The sequence below is a fragment of the Eublepharis macularius genome, chromosome 2 (assembly GCF_028583425.1).
Source record: "Eublepharis macularius isolate TG4126 chromosome 2, MPM_Emac_v1.0, whole genome shotgun sequence".
In the NCBI taxonomy this organism is placed as follows: Eukaryota; Metazoa; Chordata; class Lepidosauria; order Squamata; family Eublepharidae; genus Eublepharis; species Eublepharis macularius.
This window is the reverse complement of record NC_072791.1, coordinates 31,405,923-31,428,627: the sequence shown is the minus strand read 5'-3', so window position 1 is coordinate 31,428,627 and position 22,705 is coordinate 31,405,923. Positions and strand designations below refer to the sequence as shown.

General features: G+C 40.7%; 1 protein-coding gene across 3 annotated transcripts in view; it reads left to right on the top strand.

Annotated features, from left to right (window-relative positions):
* UNC79 (unc-79 homolog, NALCN channel complex subunit) overlaps positions 1-22,705 on the top strand; it is a 145,572-nt gene that overhangs the window by 40,156 nt on the left and 82,711 nt on the right. For all 3 annotated transcript variants that reach the window (XM_054972102.1, XM_054972101.1, XM_054972103.1), the window contains 12 exons: positions 961-1,001; positions 4,195-4,223; positions 5,021-5,250; positions 8,920-9,091; positions 11,329-11,559; positions 11,755-11,945; positions 13,516-13,639; positions 14,469-14,609; positions 15,679-15,927; positions 16,541-16,768; positions 20,127-20,268; positions 21,001-21,080. In XM_054972102.1, coding sequence (XP_054828077.1) covers positions 961-1,001; positions 4,195-4,223; positions 5,021-5,250; positions 8,920-9,091; positions 11,329-11,559; positions 11,755-11,945; positions 13,516-13,639; positions 14,469-14,609; positions 15,679-15,927; positions 16,541-16,768; positions 20,127-20,268; positions 21,001-21,080 — 1,858 coding nt within the window. The remainder of the gene's footprint in view (positions 1-960; positions 1,002-4,194; positions 4,224-5,020; positions 5,251-8,919; positions 9,092-11,328; positions 11,560-11,754; positions 11,946-13,515; positions 13,640-14,468; positions 14,610-15,678; positions 15,928-16,540; positions 16,769-20,126; positions 20,269-21,000; positions 21,081-22,705) is intronic.

The window sequence follows — 22,705 nt, the reverse complement described above, 5'->3', positions numbered from 1 at the left end:
TGGCTTGACGAACAGCAACGAACGAGGCAATGACCACCTGTTCGTTTAGAATGGGGCCTCACGAACAGCTTGTTCGCAAACAGCAGATTGGGCTATTCGTGGGGTTTTTTAGTTCGTATTGCTGTTTGTGCCCATCTCTAGTTGGAGCTACATTGTTTGCTTGACCACAACTGGCTCCCTAAGATTTCTATTTCTCTTGGGGGATGGAGGTGGGGAATAACAGAGATTGCAAAAGGACGTGTACTGGAAAGGTTAAGATCCCTCCCTGGATCCCTGGACCACAATCCAAAATCTGATGCCCAACAGCTGCTCTTTTCATTTTTTAAAGAGAAAATCAGTATGAGATCCATGAATGGATTTCATATTGTCTTATGAAGTTTTGACCATGGTCTCAAAACAGATAGCTTTTAAGGTTCTTCCAAGAACAGAAGGGCATTTTTGCTACAGAATCCAGATATTATCAATTGCTCACCCAAGCTTCATAACTGCCTCAGTTCTACAGTGACACCATTTGCAGGGGAAGATAATTTAATTTGTAGAAGTCACCTTGGTGTTGAAGTCATTTTTGATTTAAACCCGAAGCACAAATAATTCAATTTGGTAGGAAGTCTGGCTTGTAAACAGGGGATAGACTGCCTTTTTGATATTGGAGCTGTTTATTCTCTTTTCATGTTTGCCTTTCACCTTTTACCATCTGTATTTTTTCATCTTCTTAATTAGAATCTTCAATGAAAGACAAGAATGGGGCAGACGTGACATCAGCACAGCAGCTATTTGCAATAAATGCAATATGACAAAGAGGGCTAATTAAAACAATCCAATTTTTTTTCAAAAAGCTTTTCATAATCATAATAAGGAGCCCACCTTGTACAATTAGAACGTGGCTGTTTCATTTGGGGTAAAAAACAAAACAAAGCAAAAACATCATAAACTACTCTGATTCTTTTCTTTCCTTTTAAGGGATCACAGTGAATGGTTGATTGATGTTCTATTGCCACAAGGTAAGACTTAATTCAAAAATGGATAGCAAATAATACTGACTATACTGTCATAAGGTTGTTTATAGAATCATAGAATTGTGGGATTATAAGTGTGCTCAGAGGTCATTCAACCCAACCCCCTATATCTGTCATTCCCAGAGCATGATCAAGTACCACAAGAGAACTGCTGGTGTGTGCTGTGTGCAATATGTTTAATGAAACAATTATAGCAGAATTACCTGCACTCGGAGGGGACATCCCCAGAGCAGTGACTCTGTCCTCTTAGGACTGGTAGTTCTTTTTCTCAAACGTCAAACCAGACAAGAGGCAAGGAGGACTGTGATATTCTGAGTGTCTGTAAAAAGTAGGTTGCAGCTGAACATTTCCTATTCAGATTAGGGCAACGTGGTTGAACCGTTCTCCTTCTGCATGGTTTTACCTGTAGAAACTGCCCTCTCCACGCTGCAATTAGCCTTGGAAGGAAAAGATACAGGTAAAAGATAGGTGTCCATCTTTTTTTCCTTTGTAGGGCTAATACGGAGCGGGGTCCAGTAGGAATCAGTTGCAATAGCCTTTTAAAAAATGTTGGGAAGATCCAATTATGATCCTTCTAGTTGAACCCTTATATACACTAAAAGTAAATTCATTCAAGTGTGTGTCACCAATTTTTATTCAGAATCCAAAGTGTTCCTCTGAATTTTGACTCTGTATTAAGGACCCAACATAGTACAGTTCAGTTTTTCAGAGTTAGTACACCTCCTATTCCAGTTGTTGACATCCATGTAAGAAATCTGAACAGAGCCTAAGTAGGTTCTGTTGTTCCGCTCAGAGATCTGTAAAGCCCAGGGCTGTGTGGAGATAGCCTATGTACATACCAGGTGAGATCCAATGGAGTGTCTGTGGACATAAGGATTTCTTACCTCAGAGCATAACTTTAACATGTCCTCCCTCCTACTGGCACCCCAAATCCAGTCCTTGTCCCCCAGGAGCAGAATTTCATGACACAGTTTGGGCTGCAGGAGGAGGGGAAAGGCAATAAAGTCCTGCTCTGAGGAAAGAAACCCTTTGGTCTGCAGAAACGATTTTATGGATCAAAGCCATATTTTCAGACCTCTACATCAATATGTGGAAATTGGCTATGGGGACAGTGGGTGCCATCTTGTTTCTCCTCCATACATTGAATAGACACAGATTTCCAATTATTACAAAGGGCTCCAGTCCACATACCAGCTTTCCCACTGGAGCAAGAGTGATATCCTGTACCTCATGGCTTAGTGTCTCTGTGGGTCCCTTAATCACAATGCTTTTCAGGGTTCAAAATAACCCTCTCTACCCTCTTGCACCAGTAGGATCCAACCCTTTGGGATCCAGAGGAGTTAGTCTGTAGTTGCAAAATAGTAGAGTCCAGTAGCACCTTTAAGACTAACCAACTTTATTGTAGCATAAGCTTTCGAGAACCACAGCTCTCTTTGTCAGTAACCCTTTGGGAGTTATCAGAATGTGTATGTGTTGTGTGCTGTTAAGTCACTTCCAAGTTATGGCCACCCTATGAATTAAAAACCTCCAAAATGCCCTCTTATTAACAGCTTTGCTCAGGTTCTGCAGTCTGAAGGCCATGGCTTTCTATATTGAGTCAATCCTTCTCTTTTCTTACTCCCTTCAACTTTTCCTAGGTTGAAGTGAGAATTCAGGCTCAATTTGATCTAGAACCCACTTATTTGTCTTTTTGGTGGACCACAGTATCTGTGAAATTTCTCCTCCAACACAATGAATCAATTTTCCTCCTGTCCAGCTTTCACATCCATAACTAGTAATGGGGAATACCATAGTAAGAATTATCTTGATCTTTGTCTCTAGCAATACTTCCTATCAGAACAGGAAAAGTGAAACCTATAGAAAAACATAAATATGAAATATAGCATTGAGCAAGAAATGGTTGGGGGCACCCTACTCAATTCTGTATTTAGGACAAAAAGGGTGAGTAGGAACCAAGCAGGATGGGATAGGAAAATCCTGCTCCACTGCTAGAAATCCTTTCGGTCAGCAGAGGTTTTGTGTGGGGGTCCAACTCAAGGATTTTCCAAAATTTGCTATTGAAATTCTTGTGGAGCCCTTAAAGAAATTGACTGCCTACGGTTGTTAAGGAAAACTGATGAGTGAACTAAAGCTATTGAAAGGGTTTCAATATATTTGAGCTGCTGAAGAAAACCTTGAATTAAAACTCATTCAGAGAATGAATATAGCAATGGTCCATGTGTGGGGGTGGGGTGGGAGAGGGCTGGGGGTGGGGTTTTTTTGGAAACAACCTATGCTGGGTTTTTAAGAAAATCGTAACAACACTATCTGTGGTGCCAGTTTTATTGTTTATTGTACATTCTAATAAATAGTTGCAGGTGGGTGGCCATATGGGTCAGCAGTAGAAGAGCAAGATTCAAGCCCAGTGGCATCCTTAAAGACCAACAAGATTTCCAGGGTATAAGCTTTCAAGAGTCTGATGAAGAGAGCTTTGACTCGACTCTTCATATTCATATAAATATAATCTTAATGTATTATCCTCACTCTAAAAGATTCTTTTAAATTCTTTTGTTTTTAGTTAGACTAGTATTCCTTTTGTGTTATGGTGACTCCCGGTTACCTTCTGGTAAGAACCCCATCCTGTAGATTTCCTCTGGTGATGGACCTGCCAATTTACTGATGGTTAAGTAGAAAAATCAGTTTTGGCGGCATCTCTGTTGTTGAAACTCTTCAATGTGCAAGTCTTCCTACCTCGCATATCCTGAATATAACCATGGCCCATATTCCTCTGATGAATTCTGTAGCTTCTTGACCAAGATCATCAGGTTAGCATCATTTAATATTTCCATGCAAATGAGAAACGTTAAATCTACAGGAACTTGATTTCCATATGGATTCTAGCTAAACACAAATCTGCTTAGCTTCAGAGATATACCCACTATCTATGTCTTATTTTACAAGGCCTCAGTATGACGGTATAGCATACTTAAGTTACTCCTTAACTTACTTAAGTATAGCATACTTAAGTTACTCTTGTTCTGCTGAACCTACCAAGAAGACCCAGCAGTCAGACAGTCTCACCACCATAGAATTACATTTTCCTTTGCATTTTAAAAAGTCCCCAGATCATTCCATCTAATACCTACAATACAGGAGTGAACTTAACAGCTTTGATATTCCATTTACCTTCCCCTTACAGCTGAAATTTCTGCTATATGTCAAAAGAAGGTAAGACTCTTCCATATGTGTGATGAAACATCATCATTCAGTATTTTTGTCTGTAATTCCATCTCATCGTCATGTGCTGTGCACAATTTTCCATTTTTGCGTCCATCACTGCAGTTGCTGAGAAGAAATTGTGGTTCTTTAGATGCAGAATTTGTTTAAATATGTGGATGTGTTCTTCTAGTTCTTGGGGTGGATATTCAGCATACAATTTTAAGTGCTGTCTTGTTGAAGACTGAGGATTAAGCCATATGAGACATTGGATTCTCATTATTTACTTATTTACTTTCAGAATGTATACCCCACCTTTCTGCCCTCATCAGGGCTACTATTGTTTTTTATTGTTATCAATATATGGAAAAATACTATGGTGGTATGTGGAGGGATGACCTGAGGAAAACAGTGATAGGAGAAATGAGCTAACCTCCTCCCTGCCTTTGGTCCTATTCCAATTGTTTTCATTCCATAGCTACTATCAACAGAAATTTAAAGAACTGGGAAATCTGATTTTAGAACTTGTGGTTCTTTTACCATGAAGAGAGGCCAAAATGGAAGGTCAAGAATGTGTCAAGAAACACAAATATGGAGCCTGGGCTTTTAATCATTAAGCCTGAGTTGAACTGTATGGCAACCACTTATCTTCCTGTTGACCTAGCTTTATACTCAGCTTCCACCTATTGAACAAATTATATATTTGTGTATATGAACAAATTAATTGTTTGTGGTTAATTCTTTGAATGTTAGTTCGTACATTCCTCCTTTCATCCACCCATGGCATAATTACACTTATTTATTTTCAGAATTGTAGCTCTCATGTGAGGAGGGCTGTTGTTACATGTTTCTCGGCTGGCTGCTGTGGTCGCCATGGGAACAGGCCAGTGCGCTACTGTAAACGATGCCACTCAAACCATCACAGCAGTGAAGTTGGGGCAACAGCTGAGACTCATCTCTTTCAGACGTCACCTCCCCCCATTAACACTCGGGAGTGTGGGGCTGAGGAGCTTGTTTGTACTGTGGAAGCAGTCATCAGGTAAGGCAATCCATTCAAGACAAATTGATGTATGGAAAGAACCATTCTCCTACTCTTCTCCCCCTCATGCATGTTACAGTCAGGTAAAAATGGTGTTGTAAATACAGGTAAATTTTCTCAGGCCCTTCTGAGGTATTTGAGATAAGAGGAATTGGTACTGCAGTGGCTGGATGAAGCACTGAAAGCTACTTATTTTAGCCGTTCCATTTTCAAACATAAATTTTTATTTTTAAAAAAACTCTGAGATTAAGTCTGACACCTAAGCTGTTTCATCAGCTCCATTTTCTACTTCAGCTGCTATTTTTAAATTTACATTATTTATAGTTCATCTTTCTCAGTGAGACTCAAGGGAGATTACACAGTGTAAATTAACGTGATGAGTTTTAAAATGGAGAAGCAAAGTTTACATAAACACATCCGGCACCCTGTAGAATAAAATCCACCCAGCCTGGTACCAATATTTATTTCAAGAGTCAGGATGATAATGGAGAAACTAATGCTGTTTGAGAAATTTTGAAGGGGTGTAGCCCTGCCCCCAGAGATAGAATTTATTTTATATTGGGTACAGATACATAATGGGTCTCTTCAATTTTAAAAAAATTCATGACTATGATGCAATGTGCCAAAGTTTGTTGCTTTGGCATGGTTCATAATGACTGACCAATGAATCTCAACACCATCAGTGTTATATGCAGTTCACTTGGCTGAAGTACATGTTGAAGTGCCTTTCAATTTATTTGCAGCTGTTTTTCTGGTATACACAAACACTACTTAAAATTCATAAACAACTGTATCAAGGTGTGTCAATGTTTTTTTTCTTATATTTAGCCTTAACTGTTTCATCAATTAACAGTTTATATAAGGATTTAAGAGCGTAAAATTACTTTTTATTACTCTCAGCCTAAATTAGCTCACAGGTAGTAGTTGTGAGGATAAAATGGAGGAGAGAAGAACAATGTTGTAAGCCACTTGAGTTGCCATTGAGGAGAAAGATAGGCTATGTATGAAAGAAAGAAGTAAGAGCCAACATGGTGTAGTGGTTAGCATATCCAGACTGGAGAGTCACATCCAGGTTTGAATGCCCAGTCTGCCACGGAAGCTTTGGCCAGTTATTCATTCTAACCTATATCACAAGGTTGTTGTGAGGATGAAATGGAGAGGAGAATAACAATGTTATAAGCCTCTTTGGGTCTTCATGGGGAGAAAAGTAAGGTATAAATAAAAAACTTTAAAAAAATAATGTGAGTTATGTATGGATGCTGTATGACCATTCTTAATGGAGTTATAGGCAAGTTACAGGACAAAAGTTGTCAGCCATTTTTATTCCCCCAACCCCTCTTTTGCAGCACTTGTAAGCCTGCAGTATGTGAATTCTGATATGTGAGGGAAAAATCTCTGAATCTATACCCCTATATTGTACCACAAATTTCTCATAGAAACTAAATCTCTTAATACATGCTCTTCCTTGACAAGAAGGTGAAGCAATGCACTCAATATCTAACTCTTCTCTGAAAGCCAAGGCCTTTTGTTTTTAAAAGGGCAGTGACTCATAAGATTAAAATAAACTAAATTATCTTTTTTTTTAAATTCCAGATTTTCATTATGTCCTCATATGACACAATATCCTGGCTTCATTCCTTGCTGTTGGTATCTACCACTGAGTTACCATGCCTCCATACATTTTTTTTTTAGGGTCAAAGCGTGAAAGGGTCAGTCCAACAAGTTTAATAAACAAAAGTGCTGCTGAGTTAGTTTTTATCATCAACAAAATTGTGGTTCATGTGGCATTCGAATTCATCTGGAAAAACCCTCATGCGTACTTACTCAAAGAAATGGGAATAGTACTCAAAGCATGTTTCAAATGCTGCATATTTTCTGGAATTTTTATTAGTATTTAATCGAAATATGTCAGTATTTGACAAAATCCACAAATCATCTCTCTTTGGTTTAGCTGAAGCCTTATTGATAATTTTCAGACCTTCATCTTGCCAAATGTTAGATGAGCACCAGCATTTTCAGACCAGTGTTTTTAAAATCAAGAACGTGACTATATTGCCATCTTCAATATCCAGCAACCGATTTTCGATCAATTTTTTCAAGACCCTGTAAAAACCCTCTGGCTTAATCAGAGGATCCTTTTTACAGTCTTTGTGATGTAGTGAAATTCCACAGAAGTGAAAATTTTTGGCGGCTTTGGCAGCATTTTTATAATATGGGCCTGGAATTATTTACCTTACTTCAAAAAACTGTACAAGAGATTTTATCTTTGATCCGCTTTGTACAAGTCTACATCATGGGCTTGCAACTCCAAAGTGAATTTGAGTATGTCTTGGACAGCGACATACATCAGCCATTTAAATATTTCTCTGTAAACCTTCATATGCACATTGCTCTGTTTAAAACTCTTGTTGAATCATGCTTTGCTTCTTTGAAATGTTGCACAAACTCTTTCCGAAACAGCTGAAACTATCTGGGAAATGAAATATTATCCATGGAGCATTTAAAATTCAGCAATTTTTTAAAAGTTGAATCTCTAGCAAGTTCACATACCCTTCCAGTCCTCTGCTACTTTTTGGCGAAGCATGATATAAGACACAAACAGTACAATCCTAGGAAGAGTTACTTCAGTCTAAGTTCACTGAAGTCAATGGGCTTAGACTGGAGTAACTCTGTTTAGGATTGCACTGAAAGTTTATCAATAAACATGTTAAATCTCTTAATTCCTGAGACTAATTTAATAGTATTGCTGACCAACAGTTCTAGTCTGTAGTTAGCACAGAGCCACAAAATTACATAAAGAAACCTGTCTTTCCTTAGCTTCTTGACTCCCCACGGCTGCACCATCACATGCCACACAAAGTAAATAACTTTTAAGTAGTTCTGTAAGAGTGGAGACAACCAAGTCAAGGATCCAAAATCCCTTTTGCAGTAACTTTTCCAAGTCTGATGAAGTCCAAAAATAAATTTATTGGTGAATTCATTCCCTTATCTGGAATACAGATTTGAATGTATGCTGTTAAGGTAGTTTTGTTACTAAAAAAAGTTGATTCATTGATTATTAGTGAACTTTTACTTTTTGATTTGGTAACTTCATTCATTAGCATTTTCATTTCATCAGTAATTTTATTTATGATATTGATACATGTGTTTGTTGAGTGACGAATGTGACCCATGTTAATTCCATTTAGTTCTATTTCAGATTCAGATTTATGAAATTACTGGTTTTCTTTTATATGCTGTGCAAAAAATTCTTGCAGCATTCATTCATTCATTCATTCATTCATTCATTCATTCATTCATTCATTCATTGCTTTTCTCCCCCGTGGGGACACAAAGCGCCTTATATCATTCTCTTCCCCTCCATTTCCCCCTGACAATCCTGTGAGGCAGATTGGGATGAGAGTGTATGATGGGCCAAATGTCACCAAGTGAGCTTTCATGGCAGAGCAGGGAATTGAACTACTGTAGCCACTCACTACACCACACTGGCTGGGTTCAAACCCCACTCAACCTGAAGCTCATTGTGTGAGCTTAGGCCAATCACTCTCTCTTAGTCTGAAATATGTCTCAGGGTCACTGTGTGATGACAAAAATGGCCCTAAGTAACTTGGAGGAAGATGGATTGATGGGAGCATGAATTCATATGTTGCCCTTGCTTTTGTTTCGTAGCTTGCTAAAAGAGGCTGAGTTCCATGCTGAACAAAGGGAATATGAACTCATCCGCAGGAGGCAGCTGGGCCTCTCCTCTTCGCATCATTCATTGGACAACACTGACTTTGATAACAAAGATGATGATAAGCATGACCAGCGCCTTCTGAGCCAGTTTGGAATCTGGTTCTTGGCAAGTGTGCTTGGCTGTTTCTTATTTCTCTTTCCCCCTCTTCTTTCAGTTCTACAGAGCTTTCCAGTATATCTGAGTATTTTGAAGGACCATCTCTCCTATACTGCCCAACCTGTCACTTAAGATCTGCCTTGCAATTCTTCCTCTCTTGTGCCCCCACCTGGTGGCAACCAGACACAGGCCTTTTTCAGTGGTGGCAGTCACCTTTGGAATGCCTTCTCCTTTGAGGCTTGCCTAGCTCTTACCTTACTCTCTTTTAGATGCCAGCCTTTTAACTTAGGAGCTTAAAATTGTTTTTAAAATTGCTTTTATGGGCTGCTTCTAATCTGAGTAAGGACAGTTTTCTGAGGATCAGTTAAGGCTGCTAAATATTTAACAACCTGGCTGGCTTTTTAATGACTGGCTTTTTATGATTTGGTAATTTTGGTTACTTTAAACTGTTTTTAAGTAAAAAATGATTTTATCGTTTCTGATCCACCTTGAGCAAGTCTCTGGAAAGATAGCATATACCTTTTCTAAATAAATATGTGGAATTTATTGGAGAGCTCTGCAGCCTAGAGTAACAGAATTGAAAGAGTTTGGTAGTTTACAGATTGTAGTTTTTCCAGACATTCCCTTGTCAAACAAATTTTGTAGGTTCTAAAAGGATTACAAAAACCTGCAAAATCTGTACACCCAGAGGGGAACTGAAAACAAGTGTATAAACTGCAGGCAGTGATGGCTCTATACCTCTTTAAGTTTTCTGAAACTTGTCTGTCGTCTCTGCTGTATGGCCTGATCCTGTGCATGTTTAAGTTGTAAGTAAAGTTTCTGTATTCAGTGAGGCTTAATAAGAGTAAATGTGTATCTTATTGTAGCCTTGTAATACAGATTGTAAGTGTGGCATTTTGCCCCCTTTATGAGATCTATTTTATGCTGCCTCACTGTGTTTCTTAGCATTCTCTTAGATTTTGCTGCCACCAAAGGCTCTTGCCTTAGTTCTCTCTGAGTTTGACTTATTGTATAGGAAGGCTTAGTTATAGATAGTAGAATGACAAAATAGTCAATGTGTGGGGGTAATTGTGTATTATATTCCCTGGTAGCATAGCAGGATACCTTTCCTCAGTATATTATATTGAGAATTATGAGAACTGTGAGAGGAGTCTGTGGTATTGGCATTTTACACAAGATCTGCTGTCAGACTCTGAATCTAAGGATTATGCAGAACACCATCTTTTGTTTTTAAAAAGCAAGTTGCTGTCTTCATTTATTATTTAAAATATTTATAGACTATCACTCAGCAAACTGCTTCCAAGATGATTTATAACAGATGCCATCTACATATCTAATTTGAAATCATTAAAAAAATCCACAAAATGGAACCACAGACAGACAGGGGTAACTTTTGTACAAAACTTGTGGGAAGACCCAGATTTCCAGAAAAAATATGAGGTAACAAGATTGGGGAGTTATCCCGTTCCCGAATCAGAGAAACACTATTTGTAATTTACCAAAAATGCTACTGAGATCTCATAACGAAATGAGATTCCCTCAGTCCTTGTGAATCCTTATGAGTTCTCCCCCACTTGACAAAAACATAAACCCCGTTGTTATTCCTAAATCACTTAAACAGCTTAAAACCACTAAAAGCCTAAAATAACCAGTAAAATCCAGTGTAGACATAAAAGAAAAAGGCAGTCAGTATTCAAAGTCTGCAGACAAGAGAATACAGGCAGAAGGAAAAAAAAACTTTGAAGAAAGGGCTGTGGGAAGGAATTTTGGCCAGGATGCTGTGACTGAGAAGGCCCTGTCCTAAGTGGGTCAAGATGGGTAGCTGTGTTAGTCTGTCTGTAGCAGTAGAAAAGAGCAAGAGTCCAGTAGCACCTATAAGACAAACAAAATTTGTAGTAGGGTTCCTGAAGAAGTGAGCTGTGCCGCATGAAAGCTCATGTCCTACCACAAATTTTGTTAGTCTTATCGGTGCTACTGGACTCTTGCTCTTTTCTATCCTAACTGGCCATCACTGCTAGGGCTAAGACCTTGCATTTATAGCAGAGACAGGGCAGTAATTAGAAATGACCGGGGGGGGGGTGTTTTTTGGTCACATGCTGTTTTTTAAATAAATAAACTCCCCCTCCCAAGATTTCTATCATTTATCCTTTCCCCATGGTTTCCATTCCTGGTCTTTTCCTCCTGTGACTCTCAGTGCAGCTTGCAAAAATAGAGATTCTGAAACCTGAATCAAACATGTTTTCCAGGTAAGCCTCTGCACTCCTAGTGAGAACACTCCCACAGAGAGCTTGGCTCGGCTTGTCAGCATGGTCTTTCAGTGGTTCCATTCCACAGCATACATGATGGACGATGAAGTTGGTAGCCTGGTAGAGAAACTGAAACCCCAGTTTGTTACCAAGTGGCTGAAGACAGTGTGTGATGTACGGTTTGATGTCATGGTCATGTGCCTCCTTCCTAAACCAATGGAATTTGCAAGGGTGAGAATACATGTCGTCTCTCTTCTATGGCAATAATGCACTAAATATTTGACCTGTCCAGTCATGCTTGAATCTTGAATTGAGAAATGAAAGAATGAAATGGATTGTGGGTCATATGGCTGAGCCATTGTAATGTAGGGTTGTTTCAAATGAATGGGTCAATAATGAAACTTTTTTTCCTGGAATTGCCCTCAGGTGGGTGGATACTGGGACAAGTCTTGTAGCACTGTGACACAATTAAAGGAAGGATTGAATCGAATCCTGTGCTTGATTCCGTATAATGTAATAAACCAACCTGTGTGGGATTGTATCATGCCAGAATGGCTAGAAGCCATGAGGACGGAAGTTCCCGACAATCAGCTGAAAGAGTTCAGGGAGGTCTTAAGGTAAGTAGGAACTGATAGAAACTTTTCCATTCTTGTACCTGAGGTCCAGTAAAAAAGCAACAGCTTTCATAAATGAAATACTTTATCTTTCAAATTCATCTGGTTTAAATAGTGGGAAGTTCAAAACTGGGCTTATCAGTAAGCTCCAGGTCTATATTGGGTCCACAGCTAGCTCCCCTGGGGCTTGAACTTCAGTCATCACAGTTTTAAGTTATAAGACCATAAAACAAAAAGCATTTGGGATTCTGTTGAAACCTTTGTGCTGTATTTGATCCATCCAAGTTTTCTTCATTTTACACACTAATCTGCCATAGGATGTCATGTTTTTAGGGAAAGTGGAGAGGAGCTTGGCTTGCAAGCCATATGTTTGAGTTAGCTTTATTTAATTTCTACCATGTTGTATCATTAAGAACTCAAGATGGCTTGCAAATAAAATATAGGATCAAGCAATTTTTAAAAAGCCCTTTAATTTACAAAAAAAAAAATATTCTAAATGAGTAACTCTGTTACCAGATTTTAAAAATTGCATATTTTGTACTTGTGCAAAGATGGGCAGAATTACAGCCACTATTTCTGACATCTTCTTCAGCCAACATGTATAGTGAGTTATATCCGTGGAGAAGCATATGCATGTAACTTTCTTCATATGGTCATATGCCCAAGCCTACGAATATACATTTTTGGGCAAGCAGGACTCACTGCAGGACGCATTTGGTTGAACTGTGAAGACAGAGCACACTCCCGTTCTCCTTAAGTCTGGTACAATGAATACAGTTTTAAAATCTGCACAGGGCCTATTATAAGAAAAACAATGAAAAGACCTTTTGCACCTTAAAGACTGACAGTTTTGTTGTGGCATAAGCTTTCGTAAGTAAGATATATGAGTGTGTCCATCTTTTTATAGGACCAAGATTCAGGTCCAGTAGATTTCCAGGGTATGAGCTTTCAAGAGTCAAAGCTCCTTTTGCCAGATCTGATGAAATACCTGGAAATCTAGTTGGTTTTCTGGACCCGAATCTTGCTCTTCTACTGCAAACCAACACAACTACCCACCTGGAACCTACTAGATATCCTACTATATAAAAGGCAAGTCATATTGGTGACGACTGACTTTTTATCCTGTTGCAGAAGCATTGCTGACACTCTGGCCTCGAGGCTGCTGTGAAGCGCCTGCTTGCCACCGGGAGGGGGCCTGCCAAATCAGTTTTCTAGATCCTGTTGTACTTTTTCACACAACGAGTGTTGTTTCTAGTCTATTCATAACTATGAATTCATAAACATGCAACATCTGTACTGTCCACTTCATGTATTTAACGAAAATCTTACACCTCAGTAAATGTGTTAGCCTTTAAGGTGCCACAGGACTCCTTGTTATATTTGCTATTGTCAATACAGCTGCAGGATTTAGCTATATAAAATGGAAATCCATCAGACTCGTTTATGTTTGGCCTCTCTTGGTGCAGACCTTAGATACAGTACAGCATGCATACTTTTCTTTAAGGATTTTCTGTCTTTTTTGAATCTTGTGAAAAGTACTTGAAGATCAACCTTTCATCTTTGAACATTGCAGCAAAATGTTTGACATCGAGTTGTGTCCACTTCCCTTTTCCATGGAGGAGATGTTTGGCTTTATAAGTTGTCGGTTCACAGGGTATCCTTCTTCCGTACAAGAGCAAGCTCTACTATGGCTTCATGTGAGTATACACTTTTATCTAAGGTGTTGTAAGGAAGCAGTTCCAGCCCCGAAGGAATGTAAAGGCTCCAGATGCTATTAATACTGTTTGAAACCTGCTTGAAATCTGAACCCATCAATAGTAACTGACCTTTAGGGCCACCTTCGTAAGTGGAGATTTGGTGGCTTTCTAAATCCATTGCTGTGTTTTTTGTGGTAGAAATGGGATTTATATATTCTAGCTTCCCCTTTCCCCCAACCCTCAAGGCTATGTGTGTGAGCCAGGAAATCTCTGTTTCAGATCATGTCTCAGCCGTAAATGTGCAAAGTCTGTTCACATGATTCAAGCAGGGATGTCAGGCATTCCTTTATGTTGGCATTTGGGCTCTAGTGCCCAGCTCTGCTTCTTTTGGTCCACCAGAGAACAGTATGAGGATGTTCCGTTCTTTATATTACATACTATACTGGACTAGTTTGGAATATTTCTTGGTTGGAAACAGGACACACACACAACACACACACACACAAAGGAAGGAGGTTCAGTGAGGAAATGCCAAAAAAACAGAAAAATCTTCACCCATTGGCAGTAGATGCTCACTCATATGAAGCTGCCTCATACCATGAGTCCACCTCTTTCTCTTGTTGACTGACCAGCAATGGTTCCTCAAAGGTCTACCCTAACATCAGCTATCCAAGATTATTTAGCTGGAAGTGTCAGTGACTGAACCTTCAATCTCATGTATTCTGTTATTGTGCTATAGCTCCTCTCCAAAGCTAAGGCTATACAGTTCTGAGCCTATATTTTATTGGGTAGCACCACAGATCTGAGAATTTCTTTGGCTTCTTTTCAGGTGTTATCTGAATTAGACATTGTGGTTCCTCTTCAACTGCTGATTAGCATGTTTTCTGATGGGGTTAATTCTGTGAAAGAACTGGCAAATCAGAGGAAGTCACGAGTCAGTGAACTAACTGGGAATCTTGCAGCTCGAAGGGTAATACATTATCCATGGGGTTTTTTTTTAGTCAAAGAGAAAGCACATCCTTTATCAAAAATGTTGGGTATGACCTAGCTAAGTGTTTAACTCTGTTAAAATAACTGAGGCTGAATGTATAGCTCAGCATTTAAAAGTAAAGGGAGCCAGTGTGGTGTAGTTGTTAAAATGTTGGACTAGGATCTGTGAAACTTATATTTGAATCCCCACTTAGCCATGGAAGCTTACTGTGTGACTTCAGACCTGTCACACACTCTCAGCCTAGCCTACGTAACAGAGTTGTTGTGATGATAAAATGGAAGAAGAGGAGAACAATATAAGCAGCTTTGTGTCCTCATTGAGGAGAAAGGCCAGGGCTTTTTTTCAGCTGGAACGCGGTGGAATGGAGTTCTGGAACCTCTTGAAAATGGTCACATGACTGGTGGCCCCGCCCCCTGATCTCCAGACAGAGGAGATCTCCACTCAGCGGCACGGAGGGCAATCTCAACTCCCCTCTGTCTGGAGATCAGGGGGCGGGGCCACCAGTCATGTGACCATTTTCTCCAAGGGCAACCCACTGAGATCCACCACCACTTTTCCCAGAAAAAAAGCCCTGAGAAAGGCAGTGTATAAATGAAGTAAATAAATAAAAATAAATAATACTAAACACACCTCTGGAGAAGTATGCTCTGTTGAAAGCAGTGGTGTTTTATTTTAAATTGCCTGTTCTTTTCATTTTGCATAAATTGTTCCCATTTAAAATATTTTATCAGATCTTTTAAATATCTTTAAAATAGTGTACCCAACTTTTTTTTTAACTGGTCTCTGGCGGTTGCCTGTCACCATTAACAGATGATAATGATCACCTCCATGCTATGTATCTTCATCGGCTGATTTCTGCCGATAAATTGGCTGTTAAAAGGAGAGGAGCAGGACAGGCTGTTTTTCAGTTAGTTGGCAATTATGCAGACTTCGTTTCTGTTCCAAAATTCATGTGCTTATTTTATATCAGGATGCAAGAACCTAAAGCTAATTTTGTGCCATGGCTGTTTTTTGGTTGCATTTAAAGATACTGGTTTTACTTCTCCAGGTTAGCATTGCCTCTGATCCGGGACGCAGAGTTCAGCATAATACTCTGAGTCCATTCCCGAGTCCGTTTCAGAGTCCCTTCCGCAGTCCCATGCGCAGTCCCTTCCGTAGCCCTTTCAAGAACTTTGGGCACCCTGGAGGAGGAGGAGGAGGAGGTGGAGGCGGAGGAAGAACAATTGACTTTGACTGTGATGATGAGGAGATGAATTTGAATTGTTTTATCCTGATGTTTGACCTCATCTTGAAACAGGTGACAGTACAAAAGAAGAATCCTGGGACTTAAAAGTGCAGTAGAAATGGATATCACAGTTGTTACATTTTATGATTTGCCGATTTCAGTTTTTCTTAGTGACTCCTCAAATACCCCAAATAACTATTGCTTTATCAGTCCATAATTAACCTTATTAGCATGCTGAAGTTTAGGCACAATTTAGATTTAGCTTCCTCTTTACCATCTAGGGGGATGATGTTACACCAATCTTACAACATCCAGTTCTAGCTGAGAATCACCCAGAAGTGATATCATATTGCCAATACGACAATTCAGCCGAAACTCAATTGTGGTTGCTGTTAACCAGGAACTATCTTTTCTGTGTCCTAATTTATCTTTCTTGCTATCCTTCTAGAACCTCCCTTTCCCCTTGAAATAGACTATGCACCTTTAAAAGTTGCTTGACAAGACAATTTTTTTCATGGGGATGCAGTGAAGGGGAAAGTGTCCCCCCTGGATTTTGTGCATGTTATACAGATTTGAAAGGCCTAGAACTTCCATCCATAAAGCGAATGACAACCTTAGCAGATGGTTTCTAAGGGTTTTGTCTTGTGCTGATGCTTATTTTCATTACTTGAAACTTGTTTTTCAGATGGAACTGCAAGATGATGGCATTACCTTGGGCTTAGAAAACAGCATCTCTAAAGATATCATTTCTATCATCTGCAATGTGTTCCAAGCCCCCTGGGGTGGCTCTCACACTTGCCAGAAAGATGAAAAGGCAATTGAATGTAGCCTGTGCCAGTCTAGTATCCTGTGCTATCAGTTGGCTTGTGAACTGCTGGAGAGATTGGCCCCTAAAGAAGAAATCCGGCTAGTGGTAAGCAAGGCAATAAATGTAAGAGTATTGCTCAATGTATACTGTCTGGAATGTAGCTTTCAAAGAATCCTCTATTGCTTTTGTATACTGTAGGCTTACTTTACAGTTTATGTTTATTATAGTCCATCTAGCTTGGCATCCTGTTTCTCACAGGGATCTACTAATGGCTCACCCCCCACTTCACCAAGCAAGTCACAGAGTCCAAAGGCTCCCTCTGTTGATGCCCCTGAGCATGGAGGTCCCATTTAGTCATTGTGTCTAATAGTCATCGGTGGATCTGTCCTCTATTAACAGTCTAATTCCCCTTTAAAGTCAATAAAAATAGTGACCATCATCACTTCACGCAGCAGCAAATTCCATAAGCCGTTCTTTGAGTGAAAAAGGTACTTCCTTTGGTCTGTCTTGAATCTATTGGCCATTAATTTCATTGGGTGCCCTCAAGTTCCAGTATTATGGGGCAGGAAGAAAAAAAATCTTTCTTTCCATTTTCTTTATTCCATGCATCATTTTATAAACCTCTATCATGTGCCTTGTTTTTCTGTGAACCAAAAGGCCCAAGTCTTTTCAGCTTTTCCTTATAGGGCAGGTGCTCAACCCCCTTGCAGCAATTGCAGATTTATGTAGCAGGGAACTAGAATGGGCTGTGCCATGAGCCATAAATATGCTGTGTAGTATATGTGCAATATGCAGCTGTAGTGCTCAGAAATCCAATGGAACTTCCGTTGCTCAGGGTCAGCAGATAAGAGTTTGCACTCAGCCCCTCTAGGGATCAGACATGATAGAGATGAGGGATGGATTGGAACCTTTTCAGACATTCAGTGATATTGTAGGCCCTTAGAGTGAGTGGGGTTTACCTCTTGGCCTTCCACCATCCTGTTTCACCCCTCCAGAGGTGCCCTATGGCCTTAGAATTGGGAGAACTGGACAGTGGTCACCCTTAGCCCAAGCAGTTCCGTCGGAGGGCAGCGTCTCCTGTCTGGGCTTGCTTCTGCTGCCCCTCCACATCTTCTCCTTGGCCAGCTCTCAGGCCCCTCTTTTATACTGACATCTGAATATATATCATATATATCTTTATTGCTTCAGCACAGCCATAGCAAATAACAAGGAAATTACAAAATTATTAATACAAATTACTACATCATAAATTTAAACCAAAAATGACAAACTCCATCAAGACATTTAAATCCATAAAATCCATACGATCATGTAATGTATTTAGTACCACTAAAGGGAACTTATTAATACCTTTAAGTAAAATAAAACTTACTTCCATAGTCTTGACTGTATTTTGTTTACTGATGTTACAAACTTTGCCACTTGCATTGTAATCCATTTATCCTTATCTGCCAGCAACACCACCAATTTATCTTGCTCTGACCTCCCTGGCACTTGTTGCAGAATATTTCTAAGATATTTCTCCCGAATAGTTGCAAATCTCGGGCATTGAAACATAACATGGGCCATATCTTCAATGGATTTATGATCACAGGAGCACACACAATCAGCAAGTGGGGTCTTGTTATAACAGCCTTTCAGTACTGCCAAATGAAGTATATTCATCCGGGCCCTAGTAAATTCATCCGGGCCCCTCTTTTATAGTGTGCCTCATCCCCAGCCCCACATCCCTATCCATGCCCCAAAAGCCTGAGACAATCCCATAGTCAGGGGCTACAGCACTCCTTGTGTGAATGTCCCCCTGAGGTCCCCCCTTTCTGGCTGACTGCCCATTTGGGACATGCCCTGCCCTGCCTGGGCTGCCCTGTGCTTGTCCAGGCAGGGGTAAGGGCTTGGGCTCTCACATGGTCAGCAAGGCACCCAGTGGTTGAACAGCTCTGCTTACTACACCTTGTAGAGGGCTTGTGAGCTGGCCACGTGAGCTGCCTCGTGGCTGGGCTTGTTGCTGGCATCATCCCAAGGCTGGTCTCTGGGACTGTTGGAGGAGGCACTGCCACCAGCTATGTTAGAAGTGAAGGGGGTGCAACTGCTCCCTTCATCGGAGTGTGGAGGCTGCTGCTGCTGGCTTGGGGCAGTCTGTGTTCATTCCCTCTGAGCTTGAGGGTTAGTTGGGGCCCTGGAGCTGGTTGAGGGCCACTGGGGGCTACTAGTTGAGGGCTAGGGAGGTTGAGTCTGGGGGCTGTGTTTCGTGCACAGGAGCCGTGCACTTAAAGCCTTGAGATGCAGGAATCTGAACCCTGAAAAATCCAGGGGCAAGACTTGACAGCACTTTACACACACACACACACACACACGTTAGTGTGTACTGCAGCTGTACATACATGGAAAATGCATGCATTGTCCCTGTTCATGCACCATGATAACTGCATGTATCATGGGCATCTCAGGTGGTGCATTCTCCTGTTACTTGCAGTTGGGAGGTTGCTGTCACACATCAGTATAATGGTTGAAAAGGTCTTGCCTAGTGATAGTAGATTTGTTGCCCCTTTACTGAAGTACAAGTGTTCATACAAAAAAAAGTCCAAAGGTGTAGTGCTTTATAGTGATCACAGAATGTGGTAAGGCAGCACAATTATCAGAAGCAGACCGCTTGAAACTCTGCAGTCCTGATCCAACTAAACATAGACATGAACAGAAGAAGTCTATGCTCTGCTTGCCCCTAGCTAGGTGGGGAACCATATGCTCAAGTATAGCTTGATCGTGCTCATTGCTGTCTAAGAAAAAATTAGTAATAGCGCCACCATTAGGAAATGGAAGCAGCATGCAGGCTGGATTTAATTCTTCTAGTGAAACAACTGTTAGGCATGATTACTGGCTGACCAGGGATATTTGAGTGCACAGTGGAATCTGGGCCTTAACATAATTGGTTCTAAAGCTACTAAGCATGAGGATACAAAGATCAAATTATCAGATCACTGTTTTCAGGCTAGAGTTTCTAACTGGCCTGGAGAAAAAAATATTGTGTCCCTTTAATAGAAGCGTATGTGTGTAAAGTGTCATCAAGTCACAATTGAATTATGGTTACCCCTGCTGGAGCTTTCAAGGCAAGTGAGAAGCAGAAGTGGTTTGCCATTGCCTTCCTCTGCACAGTCTTCTTTCACTATCTCCCATCCAAGTACTGACCTTGCTTAGCTTCAGAGATCTGATAAGCTCAGGCTTTACCATGCCGCCTTCCCTCCTAATAGAGGCTTAAAGTAATGTTATTTATTTCCCTGCCATGAAAAGCTTCACCTGCCCATTTCCACGCATTAAGCCTCTCAAAGGGACAAGGCATTTTCCTCTAGGCCTGTTGGTAACCCTAGCTCACAACTCTGTCTTTGATGCCTTCAGAAGGTATGTTCAACTTAGATCATGAGAAGCTGGACATCAGGAGATTGATTTAATCCCTTGTTCTGACCCAAAGGAACCTACAGATAACCTTGAGGACAGTCTTTTGTTCAGTCGACCTGAGTTTATTATAGGAACTGAAGGGGAAGAGGAAAAAAAATCAGCACCAAAGCATGGAGAAAACCCAGGAAATCACACAGAGACGACAGGAAATGCAGGTAAAGTGGGGGTGGATGAGTGTGCATTTCAAAACTGTTGCTTTTACAGCCACTTAGATTTTATGGTATTCGCTAAAAGCTAATGGTTTGAATTGTATTTTGAGACACTTTCATTGCAAGCCTAACTTTAGTAGTTTTACAACTTTCTAAGTACACTGGAACCATTCGGCTTAGAAAGGCATAAATCTGCTAATATAGCACTGTTAGGGACGGGAGCAAGCCTAAGAAGGTCTTCTCAGGGGTAAGTCCCATTTATCCAGTGATGCTTACTCCCAGGAAAGTATTCTTAGGATTGCAGCCTTAATCACAGTTGTCCCTTATCGTTGCTCCTCTGCTCCAGGTTAAAGGGAAATTGTGTGGGTTCCACAAAACAATTAACAGCAGAAAACACGTTCCTTTGTGGTGATTATTTGGTTTACTGAACCAAAGTGACCATTTTTTCCATGCAACCATTTGCGAACCATGCAAAAAAACTCTGGAAAAAGAGGTGGTTTGCCATTGCTTGCCTCTGTGCAGTGACCCTGGACATCCTTGGTGATCTACGATTCAATTAATAATCAGGGCTGATCCTGCTTAGCTTCCGAGAGCTGTGAGGATCAGGCTAGTCTGGGCCATCCAGGCCAGGGTGGTTGCTAGTACCATCCCAGAAAGAAACCTTTAGAGCTGATTTATCGCTTTATTTAGATGTAACAAGGATGTTTGTGATCCTTTGTATATTTTGCTTTTCCACAGCCATAAAAAATGACACTGAAAGGAAATTCTGTTATCAGCAGCTTCCAGTGACGCTGAAGCTTATATATACAATATTGCAGGTAAAATCTAATCTTTTTTGTTGGGGTTTTTGGATTTGGGTCTGGTGGAGACTTTAGAAAGCCACTCCCCTTTTGGTTTTGAATTGGGGCTTTGGAGCCATAAAGTATGTGGTACTGATCAGCCTCATGGTTGATACTTGGCTTGGTGGCTGAACATGTGAAAAGGATCTCAGGATTGCAGGCTGAAGAAGAGTCAGCACTGTGATACAGCATCAAAAAAGGCAGATGTGATTTTAGGCTGCATTAATACGATCAGAGTATCCAAGTCATGAGAAGTAATAGTTCCACTCTCATTCTAATCTAGCTAGACTTCATCTAGCATACTGTATCTTGTCATGGGTGTCATGTTAAGAAGGAGGTAAACCAATTGGTTTCGAGGAGGGTGTAGAAAACAAATCATGTAAGGAAAAGTGGAAAGATCTTGGGATATTTATCCTGGAGAAGAGAAGACAGAGGAAGGACATGATTAGAGATGTGCATGAACCCCACAGTTTAAATGGCCATTTCCCCGCTGCTCAGAGTGGTGGGGAAATGGCCATTTAAAGAGCGGGTGAGGCTTGGCTGGCCAGCCGGGAACTCCCGGCCGGCCGGCCAAGCCCCACCCACAGTTTAAATGGCCATTTCCCTGTTGCCGGGAACGGCCATTTAAACAGTCCCTGTTTAAATTATCAGCTGCTTGTCGGAGATCTCCCTGACAAGCAGCTGATCTGGGGGTTTAAATACCCTTTTCCATGCTGCTGCTAAGCGGCTGGAAAGGGGCATTTAAACCCCGCGAACCACTAACTGGTTCATGAACTTGCCCAGTTCGTGGGAGTTCCTGGTTCGTGAAAATGCCACGAACCACAAACCGCACGGTTCGAGTTTTTTGCAGTTCGTGCCCATGTCTAGACATGATTACACTCTCTGGGTGTTTCGTGCGATGTCATATAGATGAGGGAAAGGACTAGTTCTGTCCAGCTCCAGAGGGCAAGGCTAAATCCAACAGACTTCTTAAAAGAAGGGTAAATTGCAGCTGAATATAAGAAAAGAGTTCCTAAGAGTAAGAGCAATCTGACAATTACATGGGGAGGTGGATTGCTCTTCCTTGCTGGATGTCTTCAAGCAGAGGCATCTCTCAGGTGTGCTGTAGTTAGGATTACCTGCATTTAGCAGAGGGTAAGACTAGATGACCTCTAACAACACTTCCCAATGTATTATTCTATGGTAATATTTATTGTTCTTATTTATTTAGTACACTTTTATGCTGTCCCTCCTCCAAGGAGCTCGATGGAGGGCATAAAATGGTATTTCCTCCTCCAATTTACCCTTACAAGAACTCTGTGAGGTTGGTTAGGCTGAGAGAGTGTGACTGGCCTAAGGTCACCCAGCAAGCACTCAGCATGGTAGAGTGGGGATTTGAACTTGGGTCTCCCACTTTAACCACTACACCAGTCTGGCTGTCTTCTAAACTCTGGAGTGGTGAAAAATATGAAACAAAGAGTATTTTTATACACAAGGCTTAAATCACCTTTCCCTTGTGACATGCCAATGTCAGTCACATTTTTGATTGATGACCTTCTGCTTTTTCTTAGAATCTGTAGAACAAAGGATTATGTACTTTAGTTGGAATGAGTTGTTTATTTGGT